General features: G+C 40.0%; 1 protein-coding gene across 2 annotated transcripts in view; it reads right to left on the bottom strand.

The window, feature by feature from the left end:
- LOC141963363 (glypican-5-like) overlaps nucleotides 1-24,707 on the bottom strand; it is a 388,391-nt gene that overhangs the window by 232,626 nt on the left and 131,058 nt on the right. The window contains exons 4-6 of one of the 2 annotated variants that reach the window (XM_074912616.1): nucleotides 21,702-21,832; nucleotides 17,136-17,195; nucleotides 15,111-15,236 (exon numbers count right to left, since the gene is read on the bottom strand). In XM_074912616.1, coding sequence (XP_074768717.1) covers nucleotides 15,111-15,236; nucleotides 17,136-17,195; nucleotides 21,702-21,832 — 317 coding nt within the window. The remainder of the gene's footprint in view (nucleotides 1-15,110; nucleotides 15,237-17,135; nucleotides 17,196-21,701; nucleotides 21,833-24,707) is intronic. The other variant, XM_074912617.1, reaches the window with a different exon arrangement.

Here is a 24,707-nt window from a genome sequence, read left to right on the forward strand (position 1 = left end):
GAAAAAATATCATACAAAAGAAAGAGTACCTGCCCATCATTTTGTTTTACTACTCTTTAATAAAGAACACCCCAAGGCTGCCAAAATAAAAGAGATACTACAATAGTATCAAATTAGCCCATTACATGTTATATCTGCAAAATACTGCCCCACTGGAGCAACCTAGATGACTGTATGAGAAGATTTATTCTTTCACACATTCTGCTCAAAGTCCTGCACCACAGAATATCTAAATCAAAAGAAGTTGTTGAGTACACACCAATTCTACAAGTGTCCCCCAAGGAACTTTGAAACTCAGTATTAATTATTTGTATTCAATTTCCTCAACCTGAGAGAAAATGCTTAATGATAATGATGTTAAAAAGAGGCCACCACAAGTCAAATCCCTATTTATACTTACAGAAATGTTTTTCAAATACGGACTTGATCCTTCAGCATAAATTACCTGGACATATCACAGTATTAACAACTAAGAAGGAGAAAGCCTACCATTGACACTGCAAGAAAGATGAGAGTGTGATTACACAAAAGGAAGACAGTTTCAAACAAGCAGGTTGTACCTAACTAGCAGTGAGCATGGAGTCATCATGACAATCCAGAAAACTGCATTCACCACATCAGCATGATTTTAACACTATACTATGCATGGACACACAAGCAAAAATGCAATTTTAAAACAAAATGCAGAAAAACAGAGCTTTAAAGACAAGCACCAAAATATTGGAGGTAGCTTCTCAGCATTTTCTCAAAGATGAGCTGTAAATGGTTTAGTGAAGCTGCCAGCAGAGTTCCTCAAGCAACCCCAAACCCAGACTGAGTACCAGACTGGCTTGCCATCTAAGAAGAGGTTATGCACAACATAGACCAAGTTAAGTAGCAATATCTCAATCATCCAAACTTCACAGCAGTCCAGACCACGAGAAGCGAGGACCACAAATCATTTTATCAAACTTCACAAACAGACCTTAGGTGAGCAGTTACTCATGCACTGAACCATGCTTCTTGTGCCACATGAAAGACTTAAATGATTGCTACTGGTTTTCTCTCTTTTTACTTCTGTACCTTAGTACAAAACTTGTCTCCTGACTCACACTAACTTCTCATCTGTAGTTGGTGCTGGATAATTCAAAATGGTGCTCCTTTTTGGTGTTAAATTTTCCCAACAGCTGGCACATAATTACATTTAATGAAACCTCTACACTGAGATCAATCTATTAATCATTCCCAGGACTGAAATCCTTAAAATTCTTTCCTTTATCACTGCATAAAAAACCCACAAAACAAACAAAAAAATAAGTCTTTAAGCATATAGACTTAGTTTAAGTTATGAAGATCAGTGCAGATGACATCCAGCCAAATAGTCTGCCACAAGTATTCCTGAGGCAGCTATCATGTACAAACATCATTGACTTCTGTCACACTTCTTTACAAACTTTTTCAGTGTGGGTCATAGTGAAGACATGCCTTGACCTTTTTAAAATTTGTGGTGAGGAGGGAAGGGACTATATTCCTAACAGAAAGCCTCACCAGAAAACATGATTTCTGGTCAAAATTGTAAAAATGTTCTTACATTTCTGACCAAACTAATAAACCTTTCCTCAACAATGGAAACTCAGTTCATATTTGCAAACGCAAACATTAATCTTCAGAAGTCATACAATCCAGGAGCAAATAATTCTTTCCTCATCTAGTCAGGATTCTACTACTTAATAGAAGCACTGAAGTACCACAGGAAGCTTTGATACAATGCTGCAGATGTGTACGGGTGTGTATGCAATCGTTCCTTCCCTCTGGTGGCTGGCTTGCACAATGGAAGGGGAAATGAGGAAGGGCTTTCTACTAATATGAATTATGTATTCTTGTAAAAGTTTCTTTTATAATAAGGAGAAAGGTTGTATATATATGTAGTGTGTAAAACAATACCCGTTTTCAGCATATGGCTTTGATCCAGCCTGGACTTAAGGCTGTTGTTACTCATATCCATACTGCATGCATACTCACCCAGCAAAAACTGAACTCACAAAGCTACACCCAGTGGCTGCAGCTCAGAGTTGTGAAGGGTTCTTTAGGGACAATATTTCATTTTCATTCACTTTGGAAATCAAAAGGTATGAGGTCTCATTATATAGTACAGTGACTATGGAATGTAATCTTTTTGATCTTGGTAGCTCTTCTCCAACAGAGGAGGTATCTTACAAGTAGTTATGAGACACATATAAGGTATTTCACGACCACTTACTTTTCAGCTATGTCTCTTGGTTCTTAAACAAGCACTGCAGATGGTCCCCAAAGCGTAACAGGTATCCTTTTGACCAAGCAGAAGATTGACACTGAAAGCCTATGCCTGACAGCTTAGCTTTGTGCAATATTAGAAATGGCCGCTGACACAAGAAGTAAGTGCATCTTTTCAATTTGTGGAGAAAAATAACTACTGTGGTAATCAATGCTCAACTATAAAGCAATCTCAACAGTTGGGAGAAGTCTGATGATGCATAACAGCTTTTAAGACGCAATTGTCCTCGCATTCAAAATCTATTTGCAGCACTGAAATTTGCTAGGTACAATTTTACAAGTAGGGAGCAGTTTTCCTACTTCCATTTTTTCCTCATTCTGTGTTTTAGTTAGAGTGAGACTGTCATCAAACAAATACAGCTAAGGAGTTTTCTGCTAACTATTTAATGGCATTATAACATGTCTGTTCATTGTTAGAAAGACAGTCCCCTCTCCTCTCCCATGTGATTAAAGATGTAACAGCTCATAATTTTTATAGAGTCAGAACTAGAAGTAGAAGAGCAATCTAACCACAGAACCCTGCATGGCACTAATCTCAAATCACCACAGAAGACATTCCTTTCTACATATGTATATTCCCATAACCCCCTGGGAGATGTTTTAGTAACGTCCCTTCTGGCCCTAAATATGTAATTCCTTCAATTAGTATCAGCTTACTGATGTTGGCCTCTGTGATCTTGAAGAATAAAAACCATCTAGGCATCGTTACATGGCATTTTAATAACTCTTACAGATTGAACACAGCTTGTTGGTTGAATTGGTGCTTCCTTTTCATAAGAAATCACTTCATGTGAGTTATATACATACAAAACACCAACACTACCCAACTATTTTTCTCTTTGCTAGTACTGGTAAAATGCAATGCAACAACTTTGCTTTCACAATATATTACAAATTCATTTGGACCATATTTTCTGTTCATAACCGAAAACCACCTAACATCTTTTTAAGAAATCCTCTAAATCTGAACTGTAATTGAATTTATTCCTAGTAGAAATAAGGTCAAATATCTCCTTATTGAGGCATTTATTTCCTTATATTCCTACAGTTTCTTAGTTAAATAGATTTTGCTTTCCCAGCATCTTTTAAAAACAGTCCTCTGTGGTGGCACTTCATATCATATGTATTTTATTTAAGTACTACAGCTTAGTGACTGGGAGCAAGGAACAGCTCTAATCTATTCTGTGCATAATGCTCTGTGTTTATAATTGCTTCTTTCCATCATCAGTGAAGTCTCTCACCTTGTAAAAACAGAAAATAATGCAGGTTGCTGTGTCTCTCAATGCATCTGACAAAGAGCCTGTTAAGCACTGGTGCTTGTTAGTTTGCTGTCAGCACAGTCTTAAAGAGTTTCAGGTTTGCAACCACTCTGTGATGTATGGTGAGAGGACAAGAAACAGCAGATGAAATTTGCCATTAGAGACATTCTGACTGGATACAAGGGAAAAGTTTTGCACCACGACAACAGTCAAGAAGTGGCACAAGTCACCCAAAGAGCTCATGCTGTCTCCATTACTGGAAGTTTTCAAGAGCAGGCTGGATAAAACCCTGAGGAACCTGATCTGATCTCACAGTAGCCCCTGCTTTGAGCAGAAGGTTGGACCAGAGACCTCCTGAGATCCCTTCCAAGCTGAAGGGAACTATCGAAGGACATACATTTTTAATTCATGGGACTGTACGGTAAATTTCAAAATGCTCTCAAATAAAGCAGGGGAGAGTAGAATCAGAGCATTAAACATACTGGCTTTCCCATCCTTACATATAAGCAATCCCAAAGCTCTAATTCTAGAAACTTTCTTCTCAGCAATCAAGCATAAATCCAGAGTATTCCACAGAAGTGAATAAAGCCTCTGTGACTTTCCTGCAGTGCCACTGCTGACAGAGATTGGTCTCTGCTGCCTGATGGTAGAAGCTCTAGAACAGCATATCTCAGCAAAGATTACTCCACCCAGCTCAGCACCCCCTTAGCTGTTTTCTTTCCAGCATCTCTGGACTGAATACTATACTCTGATTACCTCACCTCTTCTTATACACAGCTGACCTCCACATACTCCATTTATCTTCACTACTTGATTGACCTTCCTACAACTCTTCCTCTTTCCTTCATATTCTGTGGCTTGGCACTGGCATCACATGGCCTAGAGTCAGTTTTGATCCATTTACCTGAAGTTGATCCAATTCATATATTTTGTAGAACATATAAAGTATGCATGCTTATAAGAAATGTAAATGTTTCTGTATGAACTCTTTTGTCTTTACTTTTGAAAAATGCCTAACCTTCAGTGACCAAAAAATACAGGATTTATTTTCCCATTTCAGAAAAACTGAACTGGAAGAACAGGGCCCAGTGCTGTTCTTTGATGCTTTTTAACTGATTTGCCTTCAGGAACAGGGATGACACCAATTCAGATAGCAGAATACAATATCCCCGAACACTTGAAATCACTGAATCACCAAATGGCTTGTGTTGGAAGGGACCTTTAAAGATCCTCCAGTCCCACCCCCCTGCCATGAGCAGGGACACCTTCCACTAGCCCAGGTTGCCCAAAGCCCCGTCCAACCTGGCCTGAACACTGCCAGGGAGGGGGCAGCCACAGCTGCTCTGGGCAACCTGTGCCAGCGCCTCACCACCCTCACAGGGAAGAATTTCTTCCTTATATCTAACCTAAATCTACTCTCTTTCAGTTTAAAACCATTACCCCACATCCTATCCCTATACCCCCTGATAAAGGGTCCCTCCCCATCTTTCCTGTAGCCCCCTTTAAGTACTGGAAGGCCATTCTAAGGTCTCCCCAGAGCCTTCTCTAGGCTGAACACCCCCAAATCTCTCAGCCTGCCCTCACAGGGGAGCTGCTCCAGCCTCTGATCATCTTTGTGGCGTCCTCTGGACCCGCTCGAGCAGGTCCGTGTCCTTCTTATGCTGGTGCCCCCAGAGCTGGATACAGCACTGCAGGGGGGTCTCATGAGAGCAGAGTAGAGGGGGATAATCCATTCCCTTGCCCTGCTGGCCATATTTCTCTTGATGCAGCCCAGGACACGGTTGGCTTTCTGGGCTGTGAGCGCACATTGCTGGCTCATAGTCAGTTTTCCACCCACTAATACCCCCAAGTCCTTCTCCTCAGGGCTGCTCTGCATCCACTCATCACCCAGCCTGTGTCTGTGCTTGGGATTGCCCTGACCCCTGTGCAGGATCTTGCACTTGGCCTTGTTGAACTCCATGAGGTTTGCACGGGCCCACCCCTCCAGCCTGTCCAGGTCCCTCTGGATGGCCCATCCCTTCCCTCCAGGGTGTCGACCACAAACTTTCTGAGGGTGCACTCAATCCCACTGTCTGTGTCTCCGACAAAGATGTTAAACATTGCTGGCCCCAACACTGATCCCTGAGGAACACCACTCATCACTGCTCTCCACTTGGACATCGAGCTGTTGACTGCCACTCTTCAGTGCCACCATCCAGCCAATTCCTTATCCACCAAGTCGCCCACCCATCAAACCCATGTCTCTCCAATTTAGAGATAAGGATGTCATGTGGGACAGCATCAAATGCTTTACACAAGTCCAGGTAGATGACGCCAGTTGCTCCATCTGACATCATTTAATATGAAATAGCTGAGAGAAAGTGAATATTCTCCTCCTGACTAGCCCGACTCCAGATTTTTGCTTCCTCACATGAAAGGGCAAGCTTTACTGACAGCAGATTATCGTATTCTATCCTTAAACAACTACAGACCTGCACATACAAATTACACCCTGAAATATTCTCAGAGCAGCCACTGTTCATTTTACAAGACAGACATTAGAAGAACATGGGGCAAATTCAAACCTGTGACATCAAATTTGAGTTCACCAGGATGCTTTTATCTGCACAGACAGTGGGCTAACAGCAGACCTAAATTTGGCCTGAATAAGGAAAATATTAAGCTATCTTCATCTCTGGTTTACAGATTCACCTCAACTGTTTCAAATACTCACCCTAACCTGCCTGGGACCAGGTGCCTATATTCACCTATATGGTCACTAATATTGAAGTAAAGGGTTTCATCTGTAACTGCATAAACGCTGTCCAATCTCAGACCAGAAAATAAAGAGAGCTCTCTGACTGCTCCTGTTCTGCACTACAAACAGTCACAGCTTGTCCTCTTCCTAAATCTTGAGCCTTGTGGCTTTTTTTTTTTTGTTCTTGTCTTAGTACAACTTGCTTGCTACTGCAGGGGACAAGCAGAAAGTCCCTAAATTGGGGTTCCCTGGCCACATGATAAATTTACATGTAGTGAGGAGTAGCTATTAACCATTGCTATCTCTCCTCCCTGTGGTTGATGGAGGCTGTGCAGGAGATAATTAGCAGCCTCATTAACATTTACATGCTTGCATGACAATGAACTTTAACACTCACTCCTCATGCATCCTGACAGAAGGACACATAATATGTCATTCAAAGCCTGACAGAGCTCTGTATCATCCTGAAGGATAAACTCAGGCAAATTTATGTCTTAAATGGTCACTTTCACCACAATGTATTTGGTTTATTCTACAGGATTTAAAAACAATACAAAAAACAAACAAACAAACAAAAAACGCCAACACAACAACAAAAAATCCACACCAAAAAACCCCAACAAAACCATCACAAGTCCTGGAAAATACCTAAACCCTGCAAAACACTGCAAGAAGATACAGCACTTCACAATTTACAGTAACAAGTATATCTCCAGAAATTGTTTACATTGATGGCACAAGAATAACAGAAGCTTTTTAAGTATGCTAGGGCTAAATGATTATCTTTGTTTTCCATATCCAGATGGCTGCTTGCTAGAGTGTAAGGAAATGAGAAAGGGGACAATGAAAGCGCCAAACTCATAAAAACTGAAAGTCTCTAAAGGAAAACATTTTGAGTAAAGGAAGTCATTGTGATTTGCCACTTCCTTTCTCAGCCAGCTTGCACAGGCCCTGAGAGCGTAACAACCCGTGACACGATCTGCTTAAGTCTGTGGACAGGTGTCTCCTAATCTCACCACTTAATGCAAAATTCCAAGAAAAACAAGTAAAAGACAGAAGGAGAGAAGGAATAAAAAGAAGTTTGGGTTCCTACTGAGTGTTACAAAACATCCTTCTCTTACATTCCCAGTAATTTGGTTTAAAAGCCATTTTTATATGCAAGTTTTTAACCTGAAAATGTTACACTTGAAATTTACGGAGAAAGTGACTCCAATCTGAAAAGCAGTTGCTGTAAAAGAACCTCTCCCCCTACTCCCTGTCAAATCAGGGCACTACATGTCGAGCCTGTAGATTTCAGTAATACAAACACGTTTTTACTCCCTTTCAATTCCTCATAGCACTACAAAACCAAAGCAGATTTGGAGAAATGAGAATAATGACTTTAGGCTGTCTCAAACATTTTAATGCAATATCGATGGCAAAGTCTGCCACATTCAGAGAAACCCATTCCAGATAAAATTCACCCATACACACCTGAAGAGACACATCTGAAATGACGATGGGATCTGTACCTGCGCAATGGAAAGCTGTGTCTGACCAGCAGAATCACTCTACTACTTCAATCTTAATTAAGGCTATTCCAGATCAAGCTAACTGGCAATAAGAAAAAGACCATTTCATTTGGAAACTCAGGAAATTTCCTCTTGAAATTGAGAGGCAACAAACACAAAATTCCACATAGTCGTTTTCAAAAAGGTTTTTCTTTCTCTGTTCCAAATAAAGCTAAGCTTGATGTTCTGATTCAACTCTTGTATATAAGTTCCAACTCAGAAATGGTTAGAGCTCAATAACCGTTAAGCCTGACAGATGGAAAAAAAAAAAAAAAGGTAAATAGAAAAATCACAAATATTACAGTGGCTTAAAGCATACTTACAGCTGTTCTTTATAATACTAGTTGTAATTCCTGGTTATAGATACTACATATATGCACAAATCTTTAGTTAAGAGTAAAAGTAATGATAGCAGTGCATGGGGATTTCATGGGACAACCAGCTGTGCCCAAAAATGCATCACAGAGAAGAATTCTTCCTCTCTTTCTTTCCTTTTCCAGTATTCCTATGTTTGAAAATATTTTGCACATGGTCGTAATTTCTCCTAAAGCTCTGGATTTTCAGCCATAGAGAAAGAATTTGTTTGGTTTTCAATTTAAATAAACCAAAAATGCGGATCACTCAAAATGATAAAACTGAGCTGCAGAGCAACTAAGACTCAAGTAGCAATAACTCCTAAAACAAATTGCACATCTACAGTGCAATTGTAACTTGTAAAATGACTCACTGACCTAGACGTGTCACAGCCTTTGCTTAGAAAAAGTCATGTAAAGCTGCTGCATATCATGGTCATGATTCAGATATGCTTCTTCCGAGGAACAATTTCTCTGCCAAACTTTTGAAAGCTTTCTTTTTCGGTCAACCTGAAGGTTGACACTGTTCTAACAGGGGTTTTTTGTAAATGGAAAATATAGCATCAAAAGCAGCCAAGAGCCTGGATTCAGGTTACCACCTGCAGCCATGTCACTACCTGCTGTGATCTCATTAGGTTTCACACGTCTAGCACAGGCAGGCTGGCTCAGCTCCAGGATGGGACATTTCTGCTGAATCCTTCAGAAGGCAGCAAACCTGTGAGCCAGCCCAATCTGAGAGTTCTGAAGCACTATAGCACCTTGCTGCTATGGGTAGTGTGCTACCAAAATTGTCACCATAGACTACCTGCATCAGTAGATTGCACTGATATAATTTTTAATGAACTTATTTATATGCTAATTACAGCCTCTAAGTACTTGAGGCAGATAGCTTCAGACCTCAAACTTCAAATATAGGTGTCCAGCTAACCACCAGGTGTGTCTATCTTAACATGTTAGTTCTGATCAGGTTTATACTTTTTAGCTAAACTCATGAGTGTCACCATTTCTCACACTCCAGTTGATATTGCAGAGCTGGCTCAGAACCAGATTCTTTTTCAATGAAAGTAAGGATGCTCTTTAAGGATGCTAGTGGCGTTTAGTCCACAGGGCTCCAGGGCTAGTCTGAAGTAAAACCTCCAGATAGTGTGGGCTTTGGGTTATCAGCACCATCCCTTTCTCTGAAGATCCATGCCTGTTGTACACTGGAGACACAGCCTAAAAGCATATTTCAGCACCTGAGTAAAAGGGGCTTTATTGCAGAGATCCCAAGTATCCACCACTGCTAATAACAAAGTAATTTCATTTTCATTTCAAAGTCAACTTCATTTTCTTCTTTATTACCGGCTCACATTTTCCTACTGTAAGACTCAAGCTGGTTTTTGCATACCAGAACATCACAGTAAAGATGGTGTGCATTTTAGAGAGTATCGAAGTAACTGATTGCTCATTCCTTAAAAGGAAAAAGATTTGAAAAGGTAGCAGTGATCTTACAGTTCTCATGAGCATCTGTCAGCCTCTAATTTTCAACCCATAAAATGAAACCACTTCCATAAGAGGTTTTAGTGTCTGGACAGTCCCCACAGACAGCCAGCTGCACTCTAACACGAGTCACGAGCAGACCTCTCAACCTACAAAGATCCTGAGATCCTGACATGATGTTCATGGGACAGAAGTATCTTTGAAATGGACATGCTAAAGGCACATGTTCACTTATGCGATAATAACTGAGGAACAGGTCTGTGGGGGCTGCCCTGAGAATGCACCTTCCAGCAGAGCTCGGGGGATGCAGAGCAACGCCGCAACATCACCTTTGCTTTCAGATTAAGCCCGGATATGCAAAGGAGGAGCCTGTCACCGACATCTGAAAGGCAAGTACTGAGGTTGCTGAACATGCCTCTGAGCAGCTTTCATTCCCTAGCCTCCAAGCCGGAGCAGCGTGCACAGTTGATAGTTTTCAGATTGCAGTCATCCTCTTTCCGAGAACTGCATAGCCATGGCAAAAGAGTGGGAGAGTGTACGCAGTGCCTAGAGCTGGCTATAACCAATGCCAGCTACACTCACAATGCTTTAATTCTTCTATACACAGATTACTCTTGTCTATTTATTATTTATGATTGTTTCATCTCTCTTGAAATAGAAACTGCAAGAGATAAGCAGGCAGGCAGACATGGAAAGACTGAACAAGTATTTAACTTTCATGTAGAACTCACAACCCATTGTTCCATTAAAGTGCTATTTTCAAATCAGGATTACTCATCTGTTGTGCACAGGCACACCCCAAAAGCCCACTAGTGAGACAGCATCTCCTTTTTCCTTCTCTAGCAGCAGAAAGAGCTGTCTCTGATGAGGCAACTCTGCTGCAGCTAAGACTGCACAAAAAGCCAAACTTCATAAAGAGGAGTTCTAAAGGAGAATTCATGTTTTGTGCAAAGATGTAAATCTAACATCAACAGAAAATCTCAACATGAGCTTTTGGGAGAATCCTTGGGCACTGTATTGTATTAGTCTGCTATTTATGAGGCTGAGACCTGAGAGAGCAAATCCTGTTTAGCTATCACAGCCAGGGAGAATGGAGAAAGTGATTCAATGCAGGCATTTAGCTTTGTTGAAGAGATATTCTTGAGGAGAGGAGGAAGTTTCCTGCAATTTAGCCCCTACAGAAGTCCATGGGAGCATCTGCCTGGGGGTGACCAGAGGAGATCTTCTGTCCAACCCTTTGCCTCAGCTCTCAAAGAGATTTGGATGTGGCACCTGGTTGCCTTGTATCTGCTCAGTCATTTTATAACTTGCCCTTGCTATGAGCTGAATTTGCTCATGAATCCATCCATTCTTTTAAACATCCAAACATCCTGAAGGAAGAAGTTTCACAGCTTAACTAAAAGTTTATCAAAGGAATATTTACTTCTGTTTTTAAGACGTCACTTATTAATTTAAGAAGATTCCCTTATTCTTGCAATGAAAGAGACGGTGAACAACAAATGCCTATTCAACATCTCCATGACACATGATTTTTATAGGCCACTATCATATTCCCCTTCTATCTTTTCTGTGTCAGGCTCCAGTGTCTGCTGTTTCACACACCTGATCCATTTCATGTCCTCAGTCCTCTTCCTTGTTGTTCCCCGTGCACATCTGTGGTTGTGCTCTATCTTTCTCAGCCTGGGGGAAAGCACAACAGCAGAGGCCACATGCCTGGAGCAGTGAAAGCCACCTCAGTGCACACCATTCTGTAACGTCTGGATCGTTCTTTTATGTGAATCACTTTACATTTGCCCATGTTGAATTTCATATGCCATTTTACTGCCTAGTCATTCTATGTCACAAGTTCCTCCCACAATTAACCACAGCTGACCTGAGTCTTTTCTATCCAGAGTAACAGTGTCATCAGCACATCCTGTCACGTCAGCACTCACTCCCCTTCACAGGTCTTTTATGACAGATGAACAGCACAGGTTCCAGCGCAAATCCCCATGCACTACCACTGGTGATCTCTTTCTGCTAGAACCATCTATTATCTACCCTCACTTTAATCTCTACCAGCCTTGTGTGAAGGATCTTATCAAATATCTATCAGAAATCCAAGCAGATTATAGCAATCTACCCTGCCTACATGCTTGTTATCTCCTACAAACTCTCAGCATGTTGATTCCTTTCCCTAAATGTCATGTTCATCTGCTTATAGTTCCTACTGATTTTACTGTAACATACCAAGTTTACCAGCCACACCTTTCCAAAATCCTTATTTTGATAAAAATACAACGATGTCTTCAAATTTCACATCTTTCTATCTGTTATTGGAGCAGTCTTAAAGAAAACACAGTATCACAATGAGTAATCCAACTGAAGCAACCCTTCAGTCCTCCTAGAATTCTTAGGTGAATGGTGTCTGGTCCGGCAGTGCATAATCGTTCACATTGTCAACTTCACCTTCAGTCTCTTCTACTGACGTGGTATTGAGATAATCATCTGACACACTGCCAGAAAAGAAAGGTTCCAGCATAGAAATTTCTCCAAGCTTGCTTCATTTTGCAAAATATTTTTGCAGTTTTTCTGCTCTAGCCTCATCTTCTCTGAGCATTCTTTGTATACTCAGACCATTTATTAGCCTCATAGACCTTTTGTTATACAAAGTCTTGTTCCAGGAACAAGTTGCTCAAAAGAGTAATTAAGAGGAAGAGATTACCTCCTGGCACAAGTATTTCTAATGTCTTCAAATGTCCTGAACTGACACTAGTGGACTGCTAGCAAAGCCATGTTTTGCTGTTCGTCTGAAAAGCAGGCCAGAAGCGTATTCTCAAACTGGTGGAAACAACCTGGCTTTTTTTACAGTTTATTTACTGGCAGCTCAAGCTTTTTTTAGCTTGCTAGTGTAAAATAAAAATGTACAATGAGAATCCTGTTTATCAGATCCTCTGACAGACCTCAAGTGCCCTCTCTACTAATTGAATGCACAATCCCCTTTGTGAGTAATAATTTCATATTATTTCAGGCTGCATTTGTGTGTCAAATTGTTTTTAAAGGTCGAGTTTGTTTTTCCTAAAGAGCTTGAATGACAATTAGCATGCAGTATAAATATCACTCAGCTTTTAAACAGCATTATGAAATGCAAGAAGCATTGAGGAAACAGGAACTGCAGCTTTTACCAGTTCCGCAGCCTGAGTAACCTTAAACTCAGGTTCACAAGACAGCCCCAGATTAATTGGGGTGATCTATTTTCTGATACAGAGTTAAGAATAAGGCTCTATTTTGAGTTCAGAGTTGTTTACTACTGCTGATATTTAATCCTCTGATCTCCTGGGAAAGGAGAAAGGGCAAAGAGAAATGCATCTTCAGGCATCACCAGGACAGGTTTATTTCTCAGGTGGGGAGAACTGGTGACAAGTCCAGCCTATAAAACAGATGATGAAAGGAGTAAAACTTCTCAGCAAGCAGGCGCCATGTTTCTGCTGCTGTGTAGCACTGCTGGCAGTGCAGGCTGCCTGGAAAGTCTCCTCCTTTTAAGGCAATCAATACTGCAATAGAACTGAGAAATATACATATCGCTGATTAAACATGTTAATTTAAACTTTTATTTTCTATTTTTTCCTCTTCATATGTTAACTACAAATATATATTGGGTTGAGGGGTGGGTTTTGGTTGGTTGACGTAATTTGTTGGGGTGTAGAGGCTGGTTTTTCTCCTTTGTTTTTGCTTTGTAATTCAAAATGTGAAGGGTCTTGTTAATCTCTTCCCAGTTTCCTACCCTTTTCAAATCTGAAACTTTTCTGCATGTCTCCAGCTTTGGCAAAAGGAAAAAACAACATCTTTCCTTTTCATGCCTTTCTAAAACATGTATATCAGTGATTTAAGCAGTTGTTGGTTTGGGTTTTTTTTTTTAAGAAAACAAAATAAGATTAAACTCAAACCTAAATTTTTATTTATTTTTTTTGTTTAGAGAGTTGATATAGAAAATATTTTTCTTGGTTTTGCTTTCTTGTTTGTGGGTGTTTTTTGTTTTGTTTTTTTTTTCCTGGCCAGAAAGCTGAAAATTAACTGTATATCCAGCAACATGTTACAAGCAGAAGGGACTGTGAAACAGAAATACCAATTAGAAACACTTATATCCTCCCCACATCCTCTCCATTACTTTTACAGTAAAAACTTCAATCAGTATTACAATCACTATACATTAATACTTAGAATATTTCATTGTTGCCAAAATCTTCAAAATATATGCTTCTACAATTAATTTGTAGTGCCAATATACACTGAAGTATTAAACTTCTAAGCACAACTGTGTGGGAGTCAGAACTCCGTTTGACAGGACAGCCTGTAACATCTCTCTCTGTTCCACAGCGGAGTTATTCCGTAAGTTCCAACAAAACAATTTTAAATCATGAAAATTGTTTTAGACCAAGGAAAAAGAATGCTAGAACTTTATCTTTTAAAACTTCTACAAACCACAAAATACACTTCAAAAAGCAACATCATGAAAGCCAACACAATCCCATGGCACATCTCTGTTTCGACAAAAAGACAGTTTTGGAAAACATGCACTGGCACACTTCCAACCAGCTCTCACTGTGAAAAACTGATGTACACTTTGACAGTGATAGTAACAGATTTAGTTGTATTCTGAATACCTCTTTTTCTCCTCAGGGCAATGTTGACTCATGTTATACAGAATAAGAGAAATGATAGCAAGAAGTTTAGCTCATGGAGAGTGCAAGTGTATTTTCCAGTTTGGATTCTAAAGGGTGAGGGGAAAGACTGTGATAAAATACAGAGGGGAAAAAAATTAGCTTCCAAACTAAAAAGATCTTTTCACCCTAGAGAGCTTCTAGCTACTCTACCAATATGGAACACTGCACTTATTGTTACTTTATAAGAATTCCTGAAGAACATGCTCTGGTAAGGGTTCTGGGCAATTCCAAACACAGTTGTTATCCAAAGTGCTATGTCAGAAACTCTGAAAAGAAATGGCAGGGAAATTCTTTAAAAACATAATGGTGTAGACACTGTATTTTTCTGACACCTTTGCAGGAAAAGCTACATATTTTCTAATTATGGCCAAACATGACACTGAGCTCTGCACAAGTGAGCCTGTAAACAGCAGACTGGAAGGGACCTCCAGTCAGTCATGGAGGTACTGCTTGCTAACTGAGCTTTAGAGGGTAAATCTCTCTGCAAAGAGCTGTCTTTCTATAGTGAAAGTGATCTACAAAGCAGCCCTTCAAGGAAGTATTTCACTATATTTAATAGAGATACCTTAAACTCAGCATTAACAACCTTTTATGTTAGCAAAACTCTTGCTCAGTTAAGCATCAAGTTCACTATGAAGGAGAAATAATGACAACAGTGTCTCAATGTTTCTGAACCATCAGAAGGACACAGAGTCACCTTTATCACCGTTTGGGAAAACTTTTACTTGTAACTTTACCTTTCTACAACATCCTCTCCATTCCAGCAGGTTGAGCTGTCTCTCATCACCAGGTCTCCATCACACAGCCTTTCTGCTATAGAGGCATAAAAGGTTCGGGATCGCTTCATGTAATTGATGAACTCTCTGTAACGTAGGAAGAACACATTTAACAACAGAACAGTACACCTATGGTTTAAGCCCCCTATCAACTTAATCCTCCACAAGACCAACAGTTCAGAACCCTTATAGAAATTAAGTCATCCAAATTGATTAATTTCTATTTTGAGTGTTATTTCTACTCCTATGGTATCACTCAGTTTTACTCCAGTGTTAATACACATAATTAAATACAAAGGGTGGTTTTAGCAAATTATCTTAACACAGCTCACACAAAATTTGAAAAAAGTCTACAACTACTATCTCTGTATAAACAGATTAAAAAATTATGAGAAAATATTATCATTAAAGGAGTGGGCGTTTTCACTGTTACTGGAAGTGAGTATTTCTCCATTTCCTGCACAGCTGTGAGGTGAATTAAGAACACCGTCAACAACCACCTGGGCAGGAAAGGCTTCCTAAAGCTAACATCCCATCACAAAACCTGCAATATGCTTTAAGTACCCCACACATGCAACAACAGTACAGAAGGTCATCTCCTTGAGGTGTGGTGGAGCCAGTTCCTCCCCATCACCACTACCTATGTCACACTCTTATTAGAAAGAAGTTTCTCTCTCTTCACATCTGGCACCTCACAAGGAGGTTGTGCCGGCTGCTTTGGTGAATAACCAAAACTCTGGGCCAGTACAAACAGCTCATTTCTGATCATGTGTGTACGGAAAAATGCCTTGTGGGCAAACAGCTGCCACTTATACTCTGATTATACCTATAATATATATCTGGCTGAGGTAGCCATAAAAATAAACTGTAACAAAACAAGTGTTAATTCAGCACACAACTGAGAGTATTTCAAAGTGAGAAATTACCCTATCTCCACAGCTTTAGAAGCTCCTGTTTGGTGTAAGATGCTAAAGATACTGAGAGCGAGACGCAGGACACAAAAACTGAGATAGAGTTATCATGGAGCTATCTGCTTGTCTCGGGAGTCCTCAGCAGGCCCCCTGGGAAGGGCAAAGGACGCATCCTGGTTTATAATCTCTCTGCCTGGCAGGCTGTAAGGGGACGTTGCACTGAAGAGGTGCCTGAGGACACAGCTGGATGGAGCTTGGCACAAAAACAGCTGGGATTTCTTTCGGGAGAAACAGGTACTTGAAACAATATCAAAGTCCACTGCTAGATATCTACCCCTACAAGGTTTAGGCAGTGGTCATCTCTCCCCACAGATGTCTTTACACTTTCTCAAAAACATTTAATCATCCCATTTATTTTACGTGTGATGAAATGCTGCTCTAGAAATATTAGTCATCACATGGTCCTAGGAAACTAACTTACCCTAACAATGCAGGAAAGCTGTCATTTTAACCAAATAAAAAAAGTACAAATTTTGGGGCTTGCAACAAGGGAATCAGTATTTCTACCTCTTGACCACAAACTTAAGAATAAGAGCTCTAAGTATTTATACACTAAAGCTAGGCCTAGACAGAAGGCCACTTACCTGACAGAACAGCCAAAGAGTATAAATTATGAAAGGTGACACAGATGCTAAAGATTTTATGGATTCTAAAATTAAGTTATCTTTGAAGGAGGAAAAGAGCACTCTTAAGAGTATAAAGCTTGTCTTACTCAGCTCACCACTAAACTCCTTTCCATTTTCATCAGAGTGGGGCTCTGATATTTCAAAGCAGCATCTTGGCAAAGGCAGAATTCTTTGTCCAACTCTTAATCGTAACAAGTGAAAATATTTACTTTCATCAATAGAAAACTAAACACACTAGGTAGAAAATGAACAGTTTCCCAGCGCCCCACAGTAGAAAAGCAGTAATCAACAGTATGCCTGTTCCTAGGATGCAGCTGAAACAGCACCTTACAATGGAGATGAGCTAAGTGTACAGACAACAAAGTATGTCACTTTGTTTTCATTCTTACCGAGAGATTTTTTTCAAACTTCTTGATTTGTCATTCTTTGAAGCTTTCAGAGGCAGAGAACTGGAATAGGCCGGGGAGAATAAGCATCAATCAGGAGAGGTTGGGGAGGAGGAGAGAAGCAGGAATTGAGGCAAATGAGGAAAAGAGATGAGAAACAAAAGAGAAAAGTAAAAATTATTTGAAAAAAGGTCATCAAGCACATGCATAGGATAATCTAAGAAAACAAATAAGGCGGAAAATTGTCATGAGATTTTTCCAAAGTATAGATGCAATTAAATATGTCAATGCAATATTGAAAAAAAATACAACTGAGATTGTTTGTCCCAATCATTTTCAAATAAGAGCTCAATTACAAATGCAGCACACACAGCAAAAAGCTGAAAATAAAGTCAGTGGTACTTAAATTAACTGTAACTGATACCAAATGGAAGAGCTGTAAATATATCAGGCTATACAAGAAGACAATGGCAAATGGCTTAGAATGAGCACCATGGGAAGGGGGATACAAACAAGTAGCATTCATTTTCTGGTACAATTAGAAATTTGCTGTCTCTTAATAAATAATGTGAATACAGATACTTTTTTGCTGTACAGTTCTGGTCAAATCACACCCCTGGAAAAAAAAAAAAATCCAACTTCACAAGACAGGAGAAACAGGATCTAAGGATTAGAGGAAAAATTGTGGAAATAACTCTGGTAGTGCCTGCCTGCAAACAGGTTGAGGGATACTTGTCAATCCAGTTAACACTTAACTGGAGAGAGTAAACACCACCTTCAACACCACCCAGATGACGGTGGCTTTGTCATCATACTTTCCGGGAGCTAACGGCAGGGGTGGCCAGAGGAGAGGATGGACCTGCACTGATCATCAGGTGAGTGCCACCTGTCATCACTGAAGCAGCGATTCCAACACAGCCAGCCAAAAAAAGGAAATGAGAATCTGTAACAAGGAAAAATCTGGACCTGCTGAAACTTCTGCCTTGGCCAGTCAGTCAGAAATGTTTGATTCATTTCCACAGTAAATTAATTTGGATCTGGCATTAATAACCTGTTTTGTACTAGCAGTTTAATACTCAGATTTTAATATCATGTGATGCCTGGCCCAATAGTTAGTTAATTTTAAACAAAATTGATGCCACTGACTTCAAACATTGCCAAAAAACTCAAAATTGTTTCTTTTAAGATGTATAAAAGATCCATAAATCCACAGTATAACAAAGAAATTGCAACAAAAATATAATTTCAAAGTCTGCCTCCTCCAATTAGGGACCTAGTATCATGTTATAGTTCTTTGTTAAACATAACATTTTTATATACAGATCTATAACCAGTCTATGTTTAGTGGTTTGAAATATTACATGCAGCAGACATGCTAAAAGGCAGGTATTGAACTTTGATAGGGGTTCGGACCCTGACCAGAATAGTACTTTGTGCTGAACTCAGCAGTAACTTTCCCACTTAATGACTGAAATTCTGTACATGCCATGTACATTCCCTGTTCCATCATATGGTTTCAATTTTCTTGTCATCTCTACTACATGTTATAGTAACCTCCACATTAAAAAATGACTACAGCAGCAATCCTGCCAGTTTCAGTTAATCCCTGAATACATTTGTGTAATGCAAGAAAAGACAAAAAAATTACTAATCAAAATCTATACTTTTCAGCTTAATCAGAGCAAAAGGTTTCCTAAAAGATTATAAAACGTTTATGCAAGTTTCAGCTTCTTACACTATTGTCCCTGACACTGGGTGTTACATAACAAAAAATACACAGGAAAGGAATGCAGGGGAAAATAAAGACAGATGGGAAATCTCCCAGGAACCCTTGAGAGTAAGAGGAGCAGAAAAGGGTTCAACTACTCAAAAGAGGATCCAGTTGCTATGTGAATTCACGGACCATGCAGGACCACATCATGCAGAACAGCGGAGGTTGAGAAGGACCGCCACCAGCCCGACTCAAAAAACACATGCCCAGAAGACAGACTAGTCAGGCAAAGAGACATCACTTTAACAGTCCCACTTCAACTGCATGAGCAGCCTTGGCTCTACTGAACAGTTCAAACCAGAGTTTCTCACACTCTGGAAAAGGAGTTTGGTTTCGTAACTGGCCTTGAAAAGATGTAATACCTTTGGAGCAAACATACATATGTAGGTATAAGCTGTTTGGCACTATGTTTTTTAAGTGCATCTCTAAGTAGGTACTACAGAAGAGATGAGAGGCCACTTCTCCATAGTTTCTCCTACAGACGTGCTAACCGGACTGGTTCTTCTCTTTGAGCTTGGGAATATTCCGAGTCGTTAAGGGAATGAGCCATAGGTTTCCGGTTTACTTGGGGAGTGATAGCGCACTCCTCTTTTTCTTTCTGTATTCTAAAAGGGAGGAGTCATGTTCCATACTCGGAGGGTTGTTTACTACACAGAACAACACAGGGATTCACTCAGGTTAATTTCCTGTGTGACCTTGTACCTAAACTGACAGACAACTGACATTATTGCTCTTCATTTTTTAAATCGCCAGAAGCAATAGCACCAAAAAAGAATCACATAATTACTCTCATAATCTAGATCCCCTGTAGCAGTTATCTGTCACTCTAAGTGCATTTTACACAACCCACTGCAGGAATTATTTTGCCCATCCATTATAAAATTTTATTACCTAAAATTGCTTTTTATTGATATCATATGTGATTAACTGATAGATGATGAACAACACAGTGATGTAGCCAATCACTGTGTATTTCACTGTATTTACTTTTTAAAATTGTTTCCAAGAAGCAAAGTACAAGCCTCATGCCATGTGTTTTATAGAAAGTTGTGGAAAATTAAAAAATATTCTCCACTTCTTACTAATTATGGCATGGCTCCATCATTCATTTTCGGTGCATAGGCTCTCCACAATACTTATCAACGCTGTATTTCAGTAATGCTTTATGATGGCCTTTGTTTAGATTTTTTTGATAAATTAATTTTCAGTGCACAGACCAATTTTGGAAAACTGTCTGATTTACAGTATACTAGTTCTAGTATATTTTCTTTTCCATCTACAGGCCTTAAATTTTGAAAGGTCAATATCCAAATAATTCTAAATGGTTGGGAAGGGGAGGGAGCTGATTCTCAGGTGAGAAAGAACTGCTGTTGTGACATTAAAGACACCAACTGGCATCTGTTTTAAAGGTTACCTGTTAATAGGTTGATAATTCTGCCTTTTTGCTTGCCAGTGTGTAAGTACCAGTGAAGTCAGTAAATTATACAGAAAACAACCTAGGGCTCTGTGTTTTTAAAACTTATTTTCTTAATTGTACTACAACTGTTCTTTGGATTATTACTGCTGAATTGATTAATTTAATTTCCTTAATGCTCCTTTCTCTGATTTGAGTGGTAAAAATTGATTACCTCCAAGCACTAGCACAAAATGTTGTGTTTTGGTTTTAAATTATAAAGGGACAAAAATACCACTGTCATTCAAAAAACAGCTTGCTGCTGTTACCTTCATCTTTTAAAGCAGTGTTTGTTTCATTCATGCAAGCTTAGATGAGAATTAAAATAGAAATGGATAAAAATCTCATCTTCCCAACTCAAACTCCAGAACCCAAGCTATGGAAATTTTAATATTGCCGTCTGTCATCCACCTGTCCGACATACAGGGATACCCATGGACTCCCTGGGCAGACAAGAGACTGTTCTCAGAGGTGCAAGCCTAGCACCATTCCACTCACTTTGCTGAAGCTGTTCCAGATTAATACTGGTGTTACAGAGAACAACACGTTATCCAGAAATATGTCATTGTGATTTTATGGTCGGTTAGCTCTGACATCTACTCATGTATCATGAGCGGGATTGCAAAGACATCCTTCCCTCCCCTCTTAAAATTAACAGAAAACCAAACCAGGAGCTACACAAGGGAATGTGAAAGAAACACTAGGAGATCTGGGAGCAGGGATAGTCACACCAGGGCCAGTGGAAGTAATTCAACTGTCTAGTGTCTCAACTGGCATGCAGCTGAAGAACAGAAGCCAACACGGACACAACAAGCCTAAACATAAATGCTTCTACTCTTGCTCTGTTATGTAATAAATCCAGGAGATCACAAGGGATCTTATTACTCGTCCCCAGCCCTGCAAAATGAGAGACTGACTTCATGTCAGGGCAATGAATCTTTCCTTTTCAACCCTTCCTCCTTCCCACCTCTGCCCCTTGATAAGCTCAAGTCCTTAAAGACCCGGGCAGTTGTATTTTAAGCAATTTAGACTTAACTGTGGAAATTACTCGGACTTTGTTAAGGAAAAGCTTTCATCATTTTCACTGAAAGTTTCTGGAAAGAATGAACACCTTGGTGCTAAATAATGACATCAAGTCTGGCCTGTAAAAAGCTTTTCTTGGAGAGACCTGCAATATAAATACCACAAAGACATCTGTGTAACTATCAGTGACGGCAATGGCTGGAGAGCACACAGACAAGGTTACAGAACTGTGGATCTGGCTTAAACACCATGGTGCAAGGAACCAATAACACAAACTGCAAGGCAGAGAGTTTATTTCAAAGCAACTGTTGCTTAGGGTTACCTTCTTTTATTGTTCAGGCTAGCATGAGCCATCACGAATGTCTGAGTTTCAGTCGCTTCCTTCACTGGCACTATATTGTCTGCTGACAGGTTCCCTTCTTGTTGTTTGGGCTGTCCACACACTTTATCAACCTGCATGAAAGGAAGGGAAAGGAAAACCAGGTTTGAATGGAGAAACTGATTTACGATTGCCCAAAGGTCTGCCTGTTCCTTGTGGTCGGGTGTTTACTTCAAGAGAAGGTGTCTGGGTGAGAAAAAGAAAGGATTTTTCTTTCCAGGACTTGGAACCTAGTCCCCTGCATGAGAATGACCAAATTATGAGGCAGTGCAAAGAGCACTGCTGCCAGAAAGCCAACAGCAGATTTGTGACTGGATACCTGGAATATAGCACACCTAGAAACAGGCTGAAGTAGTGACTGATTGCCAAACCAAATTTTTATTTAGAAACATACCTACATTTTGAAGGTACACAGATTTTGGTGGAACATCTGCCCCTGCCCTGTATATAGAGAGCAGAGTCTACTCGGTGTTTGAAGGGGCTTGTAACAAGAAGTTGATAGAGACTTCCAGCCCCTTTAACTAGACAATGTTCCCTTAAAACAAGGAAACGAGCAAAAGGAGTCAGCATCAACAAATCACTGCCAGTACAGTCTTTTCTTGGACAAAACAGAATGAAAAAACATTTTTCAGCCCTGGGAGTCAGGAGTGTCCTGGATCCTAGGTTTGGAACACTAACACTGCTCAGTCATTTGCCCTTATTGCCTTTCCTGAAGCCTCTCGTAGGGGATTTGATACAAGACCAAGAGAAACCAAGCTTGTGTTTATCCTTTTGCACTGTGGATATGACACTGCTCCTGTATCCTGCCACATTTATTTGCTGTAACATCTTTAGGTGGCAATAGTAAAACAATCCTCTCCCTTTTCTAATCCACAAATAAGTAATCTGTAATGTTTTCAGCTACATTTAAATCCTCAAGCAAATATGAAAAGAAGACAAAGGAAATCCTACTGTGGGCATGATATTATCAGAGACCTTAATCACACAGAAACCATCATCCCACACAGCACTGAATTTGGTGTCCCTTCTTCAGTTTTCCATTATAACCGGGCTGAGATGGATTCTTGCTGGCCTGTGCATTTTACTGCATCTTTAAAACTCTGAGTCACAGCTGCCTGTCTACTGAATATTTCAGACCACGGAAGACTTCAAATAATTTTCCCTGCCCCTTTTCACCACACTGTATACATCAGCCTAAGTACAGGACAATATGCTCTACCTTAGCCCATTTCCTCCAGGAAAACTACTGCTATGTAAAGCTACAACATTTTCCTCTGAAAAAATAAGCCAATCAAACATGAAAAGTTGGAAGCTGTGTAGGCATGACACTTAACATCAACTTCAGTTGTATGAGTTACAGCCTAGTCCTGTATAATATGCTGTGAAGAACCTAAAACTGTAGCAACTGAATGAGAACATACTGAATTAATCCTGACATATCTCCAGCAGTCAGAGCGGGAGCCAGCTGCCTCACTCAACACCACGCACTGTGTATATTGTTTTGGTCTCACCAGGGACCAGCACACCATTGTTTTAAAATACAGCTTTGTGAAATAAAAGCATCTATTTCAGTCCCTTCTAAACTTCTGAAAAGAAAAAAACCCAACACTCTATGCAAATGAAAATATAAACCAAAAATGCCTTTTGAACCCTCTGGAGCTGAACAGGAGGTATAGCACAGCTGGACCACATTCCTGCACAGGATGCTCTCTCTCCTGTGCCTCAGGTTTCCCAGGTCTCCTACAGCACACAGACCCAAATTCCCAGCACAGGTTTCTGCAAAATCCATCTTAGATTACATCATGTCACTAAAGTTCATGTCTTCATATTACATACACCTCAAATCTAGTCACTGTGGATTTAAGATAGTTTTAACTAACTGACACCAGAGTGGTTTGGAAAAGCAATGTGGTTCTCATATACATAAGCAATGAAGAACTCCTTTTTGGTTTTCCTATGAGAAGTTTCAAAGAGATTTAGAGTCATCATTTTTGTTGCGAATCAATAGTTTAAGCATCCAAAAGAAAATCCTCATTTTGTTTTGATTTATATTTTTGATACCATAGAAATAAAATTACTCTAAATTGCAGAAGTTTCAGTATTTTCTGTGCCAAACCTTAACTTTAGGGTTTTCTTTTTAACCAGTAGTAAGTTTCCTGCATATCAAATAAAACCACAGTATTTTAAGGAAAAACTTTTCTCAGTGGAAAATTTTACCAGTTCTAATCCATTAAAAAGCAAGCAATTCGTTAAATGAAAAGGCAAATCACATTCACACCTTTTTGTCATGCAGGCCTTTTAGTGCTATTTTTCTCATTAATACACTAAGAAACACCAGCAATGCTCCATAATTTAAACTAGTGCACAGACATTTTAATCTGAAGTGAAATTAACAAAATGAAAGCTACAATAATGATGTGTTATTTGTAATATCAGTAGCTCTTCAATGTCTCAGCTGAGATCTAGACTGTGTTTTACTGGAAAGAAAAAAAATTAATGTGAGGCAGTCCCTGCCAAACATCTGACACTCAAAGGAATAAAAACCGATGGGGAACTGGTCCAGAGGCACAAAGCGACGTACGTCTGCCGTGTCACACGGGGGCCAGGGCAGACCACAGCTGGCTCTGTGTGCAGTCGGTGCCCTGGCTGCCCTCAGCCCAGCCCCAGCTCCCCAGGCTGCTCCCCCCCGTGCTGCAGGGCACTCCAGCAGGGCCAGGCTGGCAGTTCAGCAGCCCTCTCTTCTTCCTACCCCTTCCACCATGAAGTTGCTTCAAACTTAGCATGGATCACCAGATTTTCTTCATTCCCAAACTCTTTGGGGCAGCAAGCATGGAGGAGTTCACCCCACCACTGCTCCCGTGCTGGTACAGCTGGTTTCAAAACTCTGGCCTGGGGGTGTACCCTACACATTCAGATGCAAAGACCAGACTCTCACCCCAAATGATTGTC

The sequence above is a fragment of the Athene noctua genome, chromosome 8 (assembly GCF_965140245.1).
Source record: "Athene noctua chromosome 8, bAthNoc1.hap1.1, whole genome shotgun sequence".
In the NCBI taxonomy this organism is placed as follows: Eukaryota; Metazoa; Chordata; class Aves; order Strigiformes; family Strigidae; genus Athene; species Athene noctua.